General features: G+C 37.0%; 1 protein-coding gene across 2 annotated transcripts; it reads right to left on the bottom strand.

Moving 5' to 3' along the window:
- Nucleotides 1–1,587: 1,587 nt before the first annotated feature.
- SPACA1 (sperm acrosome associated 1) lies at nucleotides 1,588–17,826 on the bottom strand. 2 transcript variants are annotated; one of them, XM_087443740.1, is made up of 7 exons: nucleotides 17,601–17,826; nucleotides 12,312–12,368; nucleotides 8,622–8,723; nucleotides 7,776–7,882; nucleotides 6,995–7,130; nucleotides 2,501–2,621; nucleotides 1,588–1,906 (listed from the first exon to the last, which is right to left on the bottom strand). In XM_087443740.1, exons 1-7 carry the CDS (start codon nucleotides 17,824–17,826, stop codon nucleotides 1,750–1,752), a joined length of 906 nt encoding a protein of 301 aa, XP_087299866.1. In that variant the 3' UTR covers nucleotides 1,588–1,749. The 2 variants fall into 2 exon arrangements, with proteins under 2 accessions (XP_087299866.1, XP_004422165.1); XM_004422108.3 differs by having other exon boundaries at nucleotides 17,607–17,826.
- Between the last annotated feature and the right edge of the window lie 1,106 nt (nucleotides 17,827–18,932).

Below are 18,932 nucleotides of genomic sequence, written 5' to 3'. Positions count from 1 at the left end.
CCTTCTTGGAGAGTCACAATCTGCATAGCACACTGATGGAAGTCCTGCACTGAAGAAGTCTTCAACTCATTGGACCATGAAAACTTATTTTTCAGAAAACATTTATGTGTCAATCAGGATAGTCTTAGTAAGGCTGCTTATCAAACAACCTCTAACTCTCAGTGGCTTAAAATAACAAGGTTATTTCTCTCTTATGCCACATATCTATTGTTGATTGACTGGAGATCCTGTGCCATGTGGTCCTCACTCTGGGATCCAAGGTGTCAGAGCAGTCACCATCTAAGCATTTCTGGTTGCTCTAGCAGAGAGGTGAACTCTGGATGTTTTCACAGTGAAATGTTCTAGTCTGAAAGTGACACTTGGAATTTTGGATCATAACTCACTGGCCAGAACTAATCACATGGCCCCACCCAACCATGAGGTGCTGACGAGGTGCTATCCTACTACATGCCTGGAAAGTAGACAGCCAGAAATATTCAGTGATCAGCACTGACAACTAAACCTGTTGACCTGACTGAACGCTAATGGTGACTGAAGTACAGTTGGAAACCACTGCTACTCATGGTTTTAAAAATAAGGATTGATAATAATTACTATTCAAGAATGTTTAGCACCTATGCTAAAGTTACATGACCATATTAAATCAGGAATAAGAAATGGAAGGCTGATTTTTTTCACATTTATCTGGGAGGTGGAAGGGTGTCACAAAAACAATTCTTTTGGAAGATTTTATGAAAACAATTTCTTTTCACTTAAAGTCTCTCGTGGAATTCCCAAAACAGATAACAAAATCATTTTCCAGCCAATTCTTCATTGCTTTTCTCAAATACAAATGCTATATAACAGAAAGCATGGGCAATTCCACAACACAGCCTATTTCTAGGCTACTAGAGAGAGGTATACCATAAATGCCCACTTACAATGTCTTCTTCACAGATGGACAGACTTAATGCTATCATCAGGTAAATCCCATAATAATAGCAATAAAGTTGGAAGAGAATTCATCTAAACAAAAAATTAAGTGTATTTTGTGCTACTATGATAATCTCTGAAAATTAATTTCTGATGAAGTCTATCAAATCAAATTATCTAATGCCTTCACATCTTGTTTGATAGTTGGCCATAGCTGTGTCATATAATGACACAGCACAAAAAGGCAGTGATGATGTTCAGAAATAAGTACCGTGGTTTTGAGATGTTATTACCTGTGTATCAAGCACAATGAAGGTACTTACCAGTGGTCATTCAAAAGTCCTTAATTTACTGTTTCTGTGAGAAATACAGGGCATGTTAAATTCATGTTATTTACTCAGCCACCTCCAAGTTCCTCTCCAGTTCTTCCTTACATATTTCCTATATACAATCATAATTAAGTTACCTAACAGATGTAAGATTCTTGAGCAATGCTTGGCACATAGTAGTCATTGACAAAGTGTTGGTTGTTATCCTTGTTATTACTATTATTATTTCATATCTTACAAGTGATACTTTGTATGTCACACGTCCTGCAGAGAACCTAGAGTAGGATTTGCTTTAGCAAGTTCAATCCAGTGTTCCCAGTGGGGAGAAAGCCAAACACGCAAGGCTTTACATTTGTCTGGTAAATTGTAAGTAGACTGTGTAAATTGTAAAAAGACTGTGGCAAATTACTTGCAATATTATTAAAGTATTTCACTACATATTTTATTTTTATAGTAATGAATCTAACACTCTCTAATCTCCTTTGGTTTGTTATATGTCATCCATACATCATTCATTCCATTCACTTAAAGCATCCTCTTCATGTCCTGGTATTTCTGTTGGTGATTGGTCAAGAGAAGTTGAATCTTTGTATCTCATTGAACTCAGCTCAGACTGTATCTCAGTTGTTGAGGTTTTTGCCCCCCAGAATGACTTGACTGCAGCCCTGGAAGAAAAAACAAAAACAAAATTTTACTATGAAATGAAAACTAAAACCAAATAGATTTATATTTAATTTTCTATCTATAGAAGTGCCTCATTAGTCATGATTTATTTTTAGTTTGTGGTGCATCAGCCTTATTATGATAGCAGATGAGCCCTCAGATGTACCATGGTGTAATACTCATGTATGTATTAGAAATATTCCCATATAAATGAATTCATAGGTTATAATAACCAAGTTTTAAGTTGTGAGAACTACAACTGGACAACACAAATATTCAATAAACTTTTTTTAACAATGTAACTACTATGTAACTACATATGTTACTATTATGTAACATACCATGTTACTACATATGTAACTACTATGTAAAATTGTAAAAATTGCATTTAAAAGCTCTCTCATGGCTGGGGAAGCAAGTCATGAGATTAAGTAGTCTGAACTAGGATAGTCGCAGGAGGAATGAAGGGAGTTGGACAGTTTCAAGACACATGTGAGAGGCATCATGGACCAGGCTTTGGATTCACTGGACAAGGGAGGGGCAGACGAGGAGGACGTCAATCAAGTGTGATAACTCAGTTTCAGTTCTTCACCTACCAGTTTATAATTATGAAGATCAGTACAAAGATCACGAATATACACACAACAACTCCTACGGTCAGCACAAAAACTAGGACTGCATCAGTGTCTGGTCGGACTGATCTTCTCATTTGCATTTCTAGAGAAAAAGACACACACTTGATGATTACTACTACGGGGATAAAAAAGGAAATGAACATATAAATGGAAACTTTATATCTGAAAAACAACTCTAGAAAAATACAGAAAGAATTAGTGGGAAAAAAGTTATTAATGAACTTGCTCTGTAGGTTTGAAATGTCCTTTTCAAACATGCAGAAAAGTTGAAAGAATTTGACAATGAACATCCTGTATTCCCACCACCTACATGCTACCATCAATATTTTACTAACCGTCTATCCATCCTTATATTAATCCATTGATCTCTTATATTTTTGATGCATTTCAACATAATTTGCTGATGTCTGCACACTTCCTGCAATATGCTTCAATAGGCATACCATTAACTAGAGTTCAATATTTGTTTATACTTTTTCTTCTGAGGTAAAATTTACAGACAATGAATTGCACAAAGATCTTAAATGTATATTTGTTTAGTTTTAGCAAATGTAAACACACATATGTAATTCAAACTCCTATCAAGACACAGAATATTACTGTCCCCAGAAAGTTCCCTCAAGCCCCTCCCTGTTCAACCATGCCCCATCCTCCAGAGGCAACTACTGCCCCTGATTTTCTTTTCCACCATAGATTAGTTCTGTCTGTTCTAGAACTTCATAGGAATGGAAACATGCACTGTGTATTATTCTGTGTAAGGCTTTTTTACTCAGCGTAATGTTTTAGAGATTCACCCACATTGTTGCATGTAACAGTAGTTTTCTTCTTTTTTATTACTGAGTAGTATTCCTCAATTTGTTTATTCATTCTCCTACCAATGGACACTTAGGCTTTTCCAGTTTGGAACTATTATAAATAAACTGCTATGAACATTCTTGTACAAGTCATTTTGTGAACACACATTTTCATATCTCTTGGATAAATACCTAAGAGTGGAACTGCTGGGTCATAGTGTGGAGGTACGCTTAGTTTTCCAAGAAACTGCAAGATCTTTTCCCAAACTGATTGTACTGGTTGTACGTGTTTTGTGAACTTTTTCTCCCAGATTTTGGCTTGCCTATTCGTTTTCCTAACGATTTCTTTTAATGAACTGAAATTTTTAATTTTGATGAAGCCTAATTTATCAGTGTTTCCTTTTATAGTGATTGTTTTCTGAGTCATGTCTAAGAAACCCTTGCCTACTCCTGAATCACACAGATATTCTCCTTTGTTTCCTTTGTAAAGCTTTATGGTTTTGTCTTTTACATTTAGGACTATGATACATCTCTAATTTTTGTATAGGTTGTCAGGTAGGGGTTGAAGCTCATTCTTTTTCATACAAATATCCACACACCACTTTTAAATCAGGCATTCTCTCCCATAACTTTCTGCTCTTCCTGCAAATAAGGCTATTAAAGAGACAAAACCAGTCTACCATATGTCTTATAATATCGCTACATTATAAATTGGTGAAAAGTCAATTTACATCAAGTACTACTTACTTTGGAATTGTGAATTATATAGCTTTCTTGTGGCTCTTCCTGGTCCCTAAATCACAGAATCATAAAAGATTCAAGTAGGGAAGGACCAGAGAGATCATCTGATGCAAGTATTGAATTATACAGAGGAGTAAACCAATGTCCAGGGAGGTTTAATGATGTGTGCAGGCTATGTTTTATGCATTTTAATATTTTAATTTTGGTAAGTACCACTCTATCAGAAGTCATCTCCTGTATGGGTAATCTCAACTACTTATTTGTCTGGATTTTCTTCCCACTCTTTAAACACCAGAAAGTATAATTTTCCATTTTCCTTAGTAATTCTAGAGCTATAAACTCAATTTAGTGATCTCACTAAACATCTCAAGTATGACAGAGAAATTACACCATATTTAAATTCCGACAATGTTGGATTTTAAAAATCTTTTTATTTTTGATAATTTTAGGTAAATAGAAGCAGTGGGATTTTTTAAGCTCAAATAAAAGACACATTTTAGGATTAAAACCAGAGAAGAAGGCATGCAAAATTCCTTTCCATTTATCTACTTCTCTGTAATACTAGCGAACGGAGGGTGAAATATTAGGGGTACGAAGATTTTAGTTCATTTCAACACTAATCATGCAAGGGTTACTTAGATTACTTTTATATCTAATTTTAAAAATAGACTGCATTTCTTGTCGAAATTTTCTAATGCAAAATAGGCTGAATTTCAATGTTCTCACTTTTTAGGAAAACTAAGCTTATGTTTGTATTAGTTTCCTAGGGCTACCATAACAAAGTACCACAAACTGGATGACTTTAAAACAACAGAAATTTATTATCTCAGAGTTCTGAAGGCCAGAAGTCTGCCTGCATACAAAGTGTTGGTAAGGCCACACTCCCTCCAAAGTCCCGGGGGGAGCATCCCTCCATTCCTCTTTCAGCATCTGGCGGCCCCAGATGCTCCTTGGCTTGTGGCAGCATGACTCCAGCCTCTGTCTCCGACTTTCATGGCTGTCTTCACTCTGTGTGTCTTTGTGTCTTCACGTGGCATTCTCTCTCTATGTGTCTGTGTCCTAAATTCCCTCTTCTTATAAGGATACCAGTCATATTGAACTAAAGGCCCACTCTACTCCAGTATGTATGACCTTATCCTAACTGAACCAATTACATCTGCAAGGACCCTATTTCCAAATACAGTCACATTCTGAAGTTCTGGGAGTTAGGACTTGAAAGTATCTTTTTACGGGGACCCAATTCAATCCAAAACAATGCCTAATTATGAAAGACAACTATTGTGGAAGTGCAAAATCTGATAGATGGGAAATTTTCATTAAGTAAACTATATTTACTCTAAAAATATTTCAGTTATGTATTTGTTTTAAGCCAGTACCATACTGTGTGGACATTTATAGCCAAAACATTTGTTTAACGTCTAAATAGCCAAAAGGGTCTGTTGCAGTGGTGTAGCCCATTGTCATTTTTAAAAGAAACTAATAGATAATAAAGTGTTCTGAAAACATTTTGTTATTTAACCAGCGCATGTGCTGCAGTGGCAGAGCTACCCCACCAGGCCTGGACTGCCAGAGAGAGAAGTCAACTTTGCCTCATTTAAGGGCTGGCATTTTGGGTCTGTGTCCCAGCCTTTAGCTTATGCATTATCAAATGCATATAACCTTCTAATGATGGGAAGAGAAAACCACTGAGCGGTCCTAACAAGGACCAGGCTGTGGAGACCAACACTGAGAATGGCCCCCGAAACCTTTAATATCCTGAACTAGGACTCATTGAGATATTTTTTAGTTTGATGATGTTTGGTTCTTTTTTGCCTCTTATAGTACTTTATTGAAATTATCCTTTTAATAACACCTGATATCCCAACATAGGAGTAAGATTATTAGCTTTCACCATAGAGATGTTTTTTATAGACTAGTAACAAACACATCAAAGAAAGTTATAAATAGTTTATTTTTTAAAATCACCCCTAAAACACTTAGCGTGTTTCCATTTCAATAAAGAGTGTTATGTTGGATGGTATCGCTAAACTACAGCATAAGTTCTTTACTTGAAGTTATTGAGAAATAACTTCAAGATATCCATGAACTCCCTTAAAATTATAGGTACATTTTGGCATGTTTGTACATGTGGGCATTTTTCTAGGAAAACCCTCTTGAGCCCTGATCAGATTCTCAGAAGAACATGTGACCAGACCTGCCACACCCCCAACAACAAAGATGTCAACAACAATAAAAATGGGTAAGAGCAACTGAACCAAAGGAAATAATTATTTGGATATAGAAGACACCATAGTTTAAATGGAAAGAACATACAGGCGGATCCATTTTGCAAGGGAAGCACAGTTTCTAACATGTAAAATTATGTTCAGAGCGAGATTTGCCTTTTGTGACATATATCGAGGACTGTATTAGTGTTTCATCAAAAAATATTTTCTGCAAATGAATAATTTTTAAAGAGACATGCTTTGACATAATGTTTCTTAATATCATTTATTTTACTGTACCAAAATTCTTGTAAGCATCCATAAGAATTTCATATATCCATTTCACTTTTGTGATAGAAGTAAAAGTAAGGATATAATTCAAGTTAGAGGACTGTTCTTTGGAGATACTTCAGGAATATACCAGTTTCCCAAAGTGAGGCACATCTGACTCTACTTTGTGAAAAATAAGTTAAGCACTACCTTGTAGGAAAGTCTAAATGATCTAAACCAGTGCTTCTCAAAATGTGGTCTCTGGACCAGCAGCACCTGGGAACTTGTTAGAAACGCAAATTCTTGTGCCAGCCCCACTCAATCTACCTGAAACAAAAGCTCTGAGGGTGGGGCTAGCAATCTGTGTTTCAACAAGGCCTCCAGGTGATTGTGATACTTTTTAAAGTTTGAGACATAAGCAAACCAAAACATTGCTGGGCACTTACCACTTGTTGTATAGATTGTGAATTTAATAGATGCTACTATTTCATTATTATCCAAGGTCTCACACTGGAAAGCCAAGGGGCGAGTTTCCCTGTGTACTTCCAGGATTGCTGAATCATTTGGAAGTACAATGGCTTGCTATTTTAAAAGAAAAAAAATAAATCAACATTCTTCATGTAAATTTAAGATTAGGAAACAATTTATTTCCTGTAATAAAAGAAGAGTCATTGACTCTCAGTCCAGGAGAGTAGTTAATTATGCACATGAATTTTAGAGTCCAACCATCCAGACATCAAATACCAACCCTACCACTTCCTGCCTGTGTAGCCCAGGAGGAGTTACTCTTTGCATCTCAGTTACTTACATGTAAAATGGGTATAATAATAGGAATTACCTCACAGAATTGTCATGTGAGTTAAAAGAAACTCTAGCACTCGGTATATGTCTGGCACTTAATAAGCTCTCAATTAATGTTAGCTACAGTTATCATTATACAACTACTATATTTGTAAACAAATGAAAACTTTGCTTCCAAAATAGAATACTTTATATAAAATGGATGTTTTCAAGTTCTGATAATAGCTGACCCTAAGACATAGGTAAAGTCTTAGCCCCACTAAATAATGAAAAATTTTAAATCCCAGTAATAATAAAGTTGTATGATTTTAACTTCATTTTTGCAAACTGCTTTTAAAGAGAAAGTTTTCCGATAGTCATCAAGCACTGGGAAACAAATTTTATCACTCGCAAGAAAGCACCAAATTACATGCATTCCTTACTCACTTCATTTGGCCTTAGAAGTTTCCAAATATATTTGAAACGATTTATAGGAGATGTATGAATACATTCCAGACTAACACTTTCAAGACTTTCTGAAACTGGTTTACCCCCTGAAAAAAGGAAAAATTAAATACATATATACCACTGGGCATTGTAAGTTGCTTTATACACAATACTACTTTTAAAAGCCACCTCTAATTTAAAAACCAACTATATGCTGGAAGTTATCAAACTTATTAATGACAGTCTCTGTAGCGGAGTAGAGGAGTGAGGGCTACAAAGATAGTCACCGAAAGAGGCAGGTCGGAGACACCATAGCTGTCTGCCCCCTCTGCAGAATAAACTGTGGAGAAGAGGTTTAGCAGGGGCAACCAACTCACCAATCTATTTGCTTAAACTTTGTAATCCTCTAATAGCTTCCAATTTACTGGTTAGGGAACCCCACCAGAGATAAAGAAATCTCAGAGTAGTGTAATTTGATATAGAACAGCTCTCAAAGTTCCCAATTTAGGGTTTACCAATCTACTGATAAAATGTCATGACCAAAGTGTCAAAAGTGTTTCACTATAGGCCAGACTCAACCACAGACCCTGAGTACCATAAGGTTGCAGTGTATTATAGAAAATATATGTTAAATTTAGACATCACTGAAAAATGTAAAGCAAAAGCAGAAAGTCACTCAGAGCTATACCTGTCTAGAGAAGTGGAATTTTAAGTTTTATTCAAATTTCCTTTCAGTTCCTATCAATTGATCATCTCCTTCCACTCATGGCAACCTGAGCTTAAGGACATTTCCCCAGAGTAAACTCCTCCCCCCTCAGTCTCCCTCCAATACGGAGTCCAACTCACAGCCACAGTCGACCGCTGCCCGGCATTCTTCCACGCGCACAATGCACTTGGATTCTCCTCCAGGGCATCCATTTGTTAATATAACTTCTCTAATACCAATACCTTTGGTAAAAGAAATTGGCAAATGTTAAGTAAAAACAATTGCAGAGTTTCTTTACTTTTCTACTTAGGTCTTTTTTGAGACTTTTCTCCTAATTTCAGAAATTAAATTCCTAAATTCAGGTGACTATATTTAGAAATTGTTTAGGCCCCTCACTTTGAATTATTTCATAAAACAGCATTTCCCAAAGTGAGTTACATGAAACACTAGTTCCTCTGGTTGTTACCATAAGAAAAAGGATTCCATGATTATACACATTTGAAAATGTGTATAATTAAAGGGACCTCTTACTACAGAATTTAGGGGGAACTTTTAATATGCTAATAAATTAATGTGCTATTGTGTGTAAATTTTCACGGATCTAATACGTAAAAATTTTATATTTTAACATCTTTGAAATCAAAATACATCTTAGAATCGACAGCGTGTCACAAATTGGCAATATTTTCCTTTTTAGAGGTGCATAAAATGTGCTTCTTACAGCCAATAAAGTCTTAGATTTGATGAAATACAGTAAGTAGTACACAGGATCTCCCCAATTTTTTTGACCATGGAATTTTTAGGAGGGGGAGTTTGGAACTTCTGGAGGAAATTCCCAAATCACATTTTAACATAATGATGCTTTTTAATATTTAGATTGGTAAAGTCTCTGTATTAAATATAACAGGGCAAACTATTAATGACCGAATTTCCATTTCCAACAAGATACTTTCTTTAGAATTGCCACATTGTTTTATAACAAGAAATTAAGTCTTTACCAACTGATCTCAGATCTCCACTGAATTTGCCTTTCATCACCAGAACTGAGGGAGATGCTAAAATGCTGGATCAGGGCTGAACACGTGATAAAGGACCTGTGACAATATTGTGTAGTCACAGGCTAAGGAACAGTCCATCTTGATTTCCTTGTCTACCAGATTCCCCCTTTCAGCCCCTCCATGCAAATCACCTGGAGATTTTACTAACACACAAATTCTGACTCACCAGGTCTGGAGTCCGTCCCAAGACTCCGCATTTCTAACAAGCTGCCAGGTGATGCTGCTGCAGCTGGTCTGTGGACCAAACTTTGAGTACCAAGGGAGACGACTCCACTTGAGATAAGGACATAGGAGGTTGGAAGAGGAAAAGTCTCTGGATTAAAAGAGATGCCTAAGAATGGCTGCAGTATGGCTCCACTTCAATTTATGAAAGGTACCTCTCTAGAAGCACAGCCTTATTCTGAAATGCATAAATATTTTCCAAGCAGGTGTTTTATGTATTTATTTATTTAGCCAAATATAGTTCATTGCGATGATGTGTGTAGGTGTGAGATTTTCTGTAAGTCCAAGTAACACTTAATGTGTTCCAGGAAAAGAAAACTTTTTGACTGCTAAAATATTGTTTTGGGAGTTCAATGGAATTTTCACTAAAGCATTTTTTCCCTCTAAATGGTTCTGTTATAAATGGAAAAGATTTTAAAAATATTTTAGATGTGAAATACTGCATTTTCTGATTTATTTTTCTCCTTAGAACTTATCGCCATCTGACATATTACATGTTTTACATATTATCTCTTTGCCTCTACTAAAACGTACACTCCTTGAAGGCAGAGAGTCTGCTCTGCTTTGTTCACTGCTGTATCCTCAGCACCTATAACAATGCCTGGCACACAGTAGGCAAAAAATCCAAAAAAAAAAACCAACCCAGAAAATCATTTGTTGAATGAACAAATATAACATATAATTTCTGAAACACATCTTTAAATAATAGAGTAAGACAATATCAATTACTAGAATTGTCATAAAAATAATCTCTGCCTGTGAAAATTTCTCAAGTAAGCAGAAGAAAGATGTAAATTGCAAATGAATAATCACAGGTTTATTACATGCATTCCTCACATTTCCTGACTCTCTCACTAAGAAGTTAAGGTAAAAAACAGGTTTAAAAGTATCTCAAGAGACAGAAAGTAGAATAGTGGTTGCCAGGGGAGGGTCGGGGGATGGGGTGGGGTGGGCGAGGAGTTAGTGTTTAATGGGTACAGAGGTGTTAGTTTGGGATGCTGAAAAAGTTCTGGAAATGAATGGTGGTGCTGGTTGCACATCAATGTGAGCGTGCTAACCTAAGTGCCCATCAAGGGACGAATGGATAAAGATGTGGTATATATACACAATTGAATACTACTCAGCCATAAGAAACGATGAAATCCAGCCATTTGTGACAACATGGATGGACACTGAGGGTATTATGCAAAGTGAAATAAGTCAGAGGGAGGTCAAATACCGTATGATCTCCCTCATTAAGTAGTAGATAATAACAACAACAAACAAACACATAGAGACAGAGATTGGATTGGTGGTTACCAGAGGAGAAGGGGGGAGGGAGGAGGGCGAAAGGGATAATTCGGCACATTTGTGTGGTGATGGGTTGTAATTAGTATTTGGGTGGTGAACATGATGTAATCTATGCAGAAATAGAAGTATAATGATGTACACCTGAAATTTATACAATGTTGTAAACCAATGTTACTGCAATAAACAAAAAATTTAAAAAAAAAAGAAAAAAAATGTGAGCGTGCTAAATGTCACTGAATTGTACATTTAAGATGTACAATTTAAATTTAAAAATGATTAAAATAGTAAAATTTATGTTAGGTAAAAACATAAAATGCTATTTCAAATAAAAACAATTCAGATGTAATTTCTGACCTCCCCCCAAAAATTGTCCTGATCTAGATCTGCATAGATTTTCTGTCTCCTTACCCTCTGGTTTTTGTCTTTCTCTCCCATCACTGTCTTTTTTCCAAGGCAGATTCAATTTAGAATAAACTTAATTTCATTGTGAATTATCTATTGTCTTCTCAGCACACTAGTCTACAGTGGTTTTCAAAAGATGGTCTTCTAACCAGCAGCATCAGCTTCATTTGTGAACTTGTTTAGAAATATAAATTCTTAGGCCCCTCCAAAGACCTAGGGAGTTAGAAACTCCGGGGTAGGCCCAGCAATCTGTGTTTTAACAAGCCCTTCAGGCACTTGAGATGAACACTTGAGTCTGAGAAACACTGGTCTGTTTAGCATGTGTGGCCCTAATCCCATCCCATGTAAGGCATTTTATGTCCAATGTCTATTCATGGAATGTTCTAAATAAATCATAGTCTTTAATGTTATCTTCCCACAAAGCCAATATCTCTTTTCTCCAAGAAGTAACATATAAATTGGAGAAATGTAGAATTTAGAATAGACTATTACAAAGAAGCAAATTTCTTGATAGATTTGCCAATACAGTATGTGGGAAGACATCTGTGAGATGCATCGGAAGATCTTTCATCTTCTGAACATCTGTGAGACCAAGTTTTACTTTGGTGAAGGCAGTTTATGTGCCAAAAAATATATGGGGAGCTGGCTTAAAATAAGACTTAGAGGTTATGAACTGAAAATATCCTACCTTTTTAAAGCAATCAGTTTGAGTTTTGTGCCTAAATCATAGTTATTAGAAATAGAAATCAATGAGATGAATGAGAGTACATAAATTACAAATAAAAATTGCCACACTGTTTTTATCTTCCCTCCCCCTAAAATTACAACATGCTTATTTATCTGCTCTATGCTACTTACCACACGTAACGGTGCACATGCCAAACTCGACTTCTTTGACTACTGTCCTATTTGAAACTAAACATACAAGTATTTGAGTAGTTAAATCTTGTGCAAAGATACATTATTTAATCATATGAAAACTTTACTAAGTGAAAAATTCTTACTTGGGGATGGAGGATACAAGCACTTATCATATGGGAAGCAGACATTTTTTAAGTTTTATGAAATCAGAAAAGCAATGCCATTCCTTACATCTATTATTGTTTAAATCAAAAGAAGCCTAAACCTTTAAAGTAACGAATTAAATTAGGAAATAACTTGCAAAGAATTTAAACCTTGTATGTAACTTAAAAACAATTTTTTTCATCAGTTTAATACATGGTGAGTTAAAGTTCTACAGAAGGTCAGAAAAACACAAAAAAGCCTGCCAATTGTAAGGCCTAAGTTTTTCTGTTCTCTATTATCTAAAACATTTGAGTGCATCATTTCCATCCAAAAAGAAATCTTTATACCAAGTGTTCATTTTATGTTATAGATTGTTTCTACTCATTCTCAGGATAAGATAGTAAATTATTTCTAAGAATTTATTTCAACACTTTATTTAGCAGGATAATCGAGAGACATACAAGTATTTGAGTAGCTAAATCTTGTTGGGTTTAATCACATAATAAGATGTTTCTCTTTTTCTAATCGTTCTGAAGTTTGGCATGAATTCCACTAGCTGTAGTATATAACCAATTCTTCATAGCTCAGATGAGGACTAAAATCGCAATAGAAAAAATTATTAAATGAGGTGTTAGAAGATAATTTTTAAAAGGCATTGTATCCTGAGGCAAGAATATAACATGGGAAAGGGCATCAGAGTTGGAGTCCAAATTGCTTCTTCTACCACTTATTAGCTATTTTGAGTTTGAGCAAATTACTTAAACTCCATCAGGCCTAGCTAACCCTTCTGTAAAATTTGGAAAGGAGAACTTATTTTATTTGATTATTGTAAGAATTAAATGAGATAATGTGTGTGAAAGCATTCTGTAACTTGTTTAGTACTTTAAACATGCTTAAGATATCTTCATTCGCTCTCATGTTATACTTATTATTTCATATAATTCTAAGATTTTTTCATATTTTAATTACTTTAAGACAATATTTTCATAAACACTTCTACACTTACAAGCACCAAATACAGTGACTTGAATACATAGGGACACTTCACGTATATACGTTAAGTAAATCAAAATTGATTTTGTTAAATAAATTTTTTGGATTATCATGCTGATCAATTTTGAATTGAGATTTTTGCTTGACATGCTTGGATACTTTGTGCTGGCATACAAGTAGGAGAATGAGTACTAAACTACTTTTAAATATAACCTCTTTTCAAAAACCATTCAAAAAACAACCAATCAGCTCTACTACTCACTACCTATGCTACTTTAGGAAAGTTACTTAAGTTCTCTCAACTTTAGGGGAAAAAAATGAGATTTAATCAGATGGTCTCTAAAGTCCTGTTCGGCTTTGAGTATTGAGTTCCCACTAGGTCATTCAATGACTTTCTTTTTTGATGGGAATCCTACAATGGCGGGTCAGGGAAATTATATCTAGACTTCAGTGTGGTATTTGTCAAAATTTCCCATTATATACCTATAAGTAAAAAGGGAAAATATAGTCTGAATGTCAGTAAAGTTGTATGTGTAACTTAAACAGGAAAATCCACTGATGCTAATTAATTGGCTGGTGTCAATGTGGAAGGAGTGATGTGTCACAGGATTCTGCCCTGTTCAACATTTTTACTAATGACTTGGAAAATATTGATATTATACTGACTGAATCCAGGGATTCTGCTAAACTAGGAAGGATAGCAAATATGTTTGCAGATAAATCTGTATCTAAAAATGACAGGGTGGAATAACGGGCAAATTTAACAAAATGAAACCTTAGAGAAATAAAAGTCTTGAACGTAGAGCTGAAAAGTCAACTGTCCCCAAAATACTGGATAGGCTGTCCCAATTTGATAGAACAGTGGAAATGAGTAGAGGGTTCAACAGGAGTCAGGAGTGTGACGAGGCTTCCCTAAGAATCTACCGGGTCTTAGACTGTGCTGATAAAAGCCTGGCATCCACAATGATGCAGATAATGATCCTGCTCTTTTTTGTTTTGGCCAGTTCCTGGAATGTTCTCTTGAATTCTGGATAGCACACTTTAACTGTTGGTATATACCATCAGAGTCCAATTTTAATTTTTGAGTTTCTTTTTTGAGAGTTGATGTGTAAGGTTGCTATTTCATGACTTTTATTCTTTTTTAGAGGTTTTCCAAAGAAAAAGAGAAAATATATTTACACAGGATAAAACTCACTTTATAGAATAAAACTCATTCTATCTTGCAATTATTACGTAGGTCTATTGTTGGTCTCTTTTATAAATCTAAGGGTATAGGTATAGGTATACCCTTAGATTTATAAAAAGGCATAAGGGTACATAACAGGTATAAAAGGTATGGGGCACAAAAGGTATAAGTATAAATCTAACATAATATCCTAAGCGATTTTCCCTATATTTTGAAACATTTTGCCATTTCATCATCAATAATGATGGATCTCATTACTATTCACCCATTACTCCCAACCATGTTTTTAAAAAGACTAAAATAATAAAATGGAAGAATGGTTAGAACTGCCTAGAGAGACGATGTAATTGTGAAATAAATCATAGCCATTACATCATCCTTTGTTTTCTTATCGCTTTGCCCAAAGTTTTGCATCATCTTTCAGAAAGATGTAAAAGAAGTCTAGAGGCACCTTTCTCGTAGTTTATTTTCAGCTTTCATTGAACATAGTTGAGATTTTAGAATTTTTTTTTGTCCATAATGGCAAAGAGAAGAAAATTCACAGAGAAAAACATCTCACAATTATTGGATAAATCAGAAGATGAACATAGACAGACAGCAGCACTTTAGATGCTAATAATGATGGTGAAATTGATTGCATAAGCAAAATGAGTGAGAGATGATGATATCTTAGAGAATATCCTAGACGAATTTTCTCTAACTCAAGAATCAACAAATGAACACTATATTTCTAAGGATAAAAAGGTAGATGGTATTCTTATGCAGGTAGTCTTTCAACAGGAAGGATTTGATTCTGAAATAGTTTGTGAAAATAAGTTGGACCACACTGTTTTACTAAAAGAATATGGACAGTATTCTTCCTTTTTTAAAGCTGTTTACACACGCCAAAATTTACTTGATAAGGTTTGTAAATGGACAAATCATGATGGCAGGTGTGTATGCAGAGGTGATTGAAAGAAAATAGATGATGTGGAAATGAATAAAATTCATTGGACCAATCATTCTAATTAGTGTTTATAAATTTAAAATGAAAACGTTTGGCAATTATGGAGCAAAGAAGATGGCAGCCTTTTCTTCAACAGAATATGTGCCTTCATAGTTTTCGAAAGTATTGTGTTTTGACAATTCAAGTGCAAAAAGAACCAGAGTAATGAGATGCTAGAATCTATCAGCAATGTACTTGAAATCTGGAATCAGTACTTACAAGATGGATACATTCCAGATTGATGCATAACAGTTGATGAGCATTTAGTTGCATTCAAAGTACTCTGCCCATTTAGGGTATATACATCTTCAAAACCAGGAAATACGGAATAAAAATTTGGGGTTTTTCATGTTTAAATTCTTATTAAAATTTCAAATAAGCTGTTTTCACTAACCCTTTAATTCTTACTTTCGTAAATTATTGGTAAAATGCCTTAAAAGTAAAAACAATAAAATGAGTCCATTGGATAGTAAATGATGATAACTGTTTTTACTGGTCCACGGAGGGTTAAGAGGGGCTTCACCAAATTTTAATAATGGATCTGGAAATTTTCAGATCTCAGACACCTCAGATTGTTTAAAGTTCTGGATTCTCACTCTCCCAAGGAAAAAGCAGCTATGCATGAAATTGTATATATAAAATTTCAGAAGGTACACGGATTCCCTGAAGTTCACAGGTGAGGAAACTGAGACCTTGAGAGAATAAATAACTTGCCTACATTTGAATTTGAATCTAAGTTATTAAAAACTCCATCGCCTGGCTTTAGGCTAAACTTTATTTAGCATTTTACAGCTAGAACTAACTATTCCTTGACCAGTTCAATACTAAAATTGTTAATTCAATTACTTTTAAAACTAGAGTGAAGCAATAGTTACTATGCTTTAGAACATGTTCTTTGCTTCCCTAGTCCTCTTTCCTTCTCACATTTTCAAAGTCAAGGACCTCTCCAAGCTCTCTGCAATGTAATGTTATCAAAGCAGACCAAACCTCCATCCCATCATTAACCTCAGACAGTCAATTTATTTCTGTCGCTGAGGGTCACTATCTGTCATCAGGAAATAAAAGAAAAGCTGATAAATACAGCACCTACTCTATATGTACAGGAGAAATGAGACTGCCAAGGATATTAAAAGGATCTCAGCTGGGGCATTTATGGGGGAAGGGAATCATTCTCCTTTAAATGGCTGCAAACCTGCAACTGACCTCTTACCTACCCACATATGATCAATATAACAGCTTGTCAAGTTTTATTGCTTAAAGAGCCGGTAGAATAAAGCAAATTTATGCACCAAGCACAGGCTCGTGCTCCCTTGGTTAACACCTATCATTCAACAAAGCCACTAGCTAGATCCGTTGATGGGCGTTTTCTACACCACCATTCCTTTGTGGTTGGAAGGTGAACAAAGGAAGAACACTGTACCACGCTGCAGAGGTGCTCAAGGATGGGGCTTCTGGGCAGTTTTGTCAGCACACTGGTCTACCTAGATGTGTCACAGTGAAGGGAATTCTGAATTCCGTTGAGTTACAACCCAAAGTGCAAATGTGGAAAGGAGGAAGACCTCAAGCAATTTGGAACTTAAAAAAAAACAAAAACAAAGCAAACTACAATGGGAAGGAAAAACGCAACTGCAACGGGAGTCAAAATAATTCCCAGTGGTGGCAAGTTACTCCCCAACTCCTAGCCCTTAAAAATAAGGCGGGGTGGGGGGAGCATATTTTCCTTGTCCAGAGCAATACTCAGCAGCATTTCGGTAGCAATTTCTATAGAATAGTATGCGCTTATTTGTTTATCTCACTGCGGCCTTGGAGAATCAGCACATCTTTCTTCAAGGCCATGAGGTGCGTGAAAAATGTATAAATTCGGGGCTGTTTGCGAGAGAGCTCTACAGATGTTAACACGGAAAATTCTCATTGTCCTCGGAAAGGAGCCGGGCTGTGCCCTCGACAGCTGCCTCGGGGTCCCCGCCAGGAGCCTCGCCCTCACCATCCTCCTCGGGCTCGGCCTCGGGCTCGTTCTCGTTCTGATCCTCGCCGTCGCTCTCGGCCTCCTCCTCGCCCTCGCCCGCGCCCTCGCCCTCGCGGCCCAGGCCGGGATCCTGGGCGGCCGTGAAGTTGGCCCCGCACACGCCCTGCAGGCCGGCCAGGAGCAGCCAGCCGACCGTCAGCAGCAGCCCGGCCGAGCAGCCCGCGCCCCCGGGGCTCATGGTTCTCGGCCCGACGGCCGCCCAAGGCGCAGTCGCAGCCGCCCGCTCCGACCACAGGCGCGTAGAAGAGACGAGCCGCCCGACGCCGAACCCGCGCGCCGCCACCCGGCAACCATTGAGGCGTCACGGCTCGTCACGGGCGCGCGGCCGCCGCCTGGCTCCGGGCGCCGGGGAACGCGCGCAGCCCGCCCGCCCGCGCCTCGCTCGGCCCATCCGACGGCGCCGGGCGCGTTTCCTGTTAGTGAGCCTCTTGCCGCCGCCGGCCTTCCTCGCTCACCTTGCTCTCTTCTAAAAGACGTTCGTCCTTCCCGCCTTTACCCTCTCCGAACAGACTCCCTAGACCCTCAAGCACTCTTCACGTGACTTGGTTTCAAATTCTTGACGCAGACTGTACGGAATATGCACGTATCGAGAAGGATTCGTCATAGGCTTATTAAGTATGATGCCCCAGCCAGATCCCTATCTGCAGGTGAGGCTTGATTTGTAGAGGACTTAGGAGCGCACTTTCTTTCTTTGATCTGAACGCTGTTGTTAATGGACCTGGAGCATGTATTCACATTTTAAGATTTTGTGCAGCACCATCAGCTCCTTGCGGGGCTCGGTTGAGCTAGATTAGGAGGCGGCAAGACAGGAAAGGAGAGGGGAGGATGCAGCTGTTGTCAAGCTAGTTCTCCATTCTGTATTTGGATAGCTGATGTTTTTGGAATCAAATATCGGACTTAGCCTTTGGCCCTGTTAGTTTCGATCTTCTTGCTTTTGGCCTGTTTGAAAAGCCTCATTGAGATTCTTTTGAATCGTGATTCTGTTGCCTTAACATATTAGATATTTCTCCCAAGTTTGATTTGGAAAATATGTTTCCTTCAGGTCACTAACAAAGGTGCTAAGAAGGGCCATGGGCCAAGGATAGGGCCCTAAGAAGTCATTCTCTGACAATGATCCACTAATCCACACATTGGTTTAACCCAAGAATCAATTCTTTTACTAAAAAGGAGTCATATCTTTTACTAAGGTTGAGTCAGACTAGAAGTAAGAATGCCTTGGCATTCCTACATGAATCAGTAGAAAATTGCAGAGGTAAGTGTAACTCCCCACTGCCTTCTTGAAAG

This window comes from Ceratotherium simum, chromosome 19 (assembly GCF_057802395.1).
Source record: "Ceratotherium simum simum isolate JZ-2026a chromosome 19, ASM5780239v1, whole genome shotgun sequence".
In the NCBI taxonomy this organism is placed as follows: domain Eukaryota; kingdom Metazoa; phylum Chordata; class Mammalia; order Perissodactyla; family Rhinocerotidae; genus Ceratotherium; species Ceratotherium simum.
Note: the sequence above shows the minus strand (reverse complement) of the source record. Positions and strands in the feature narration are given on the sequence as shown.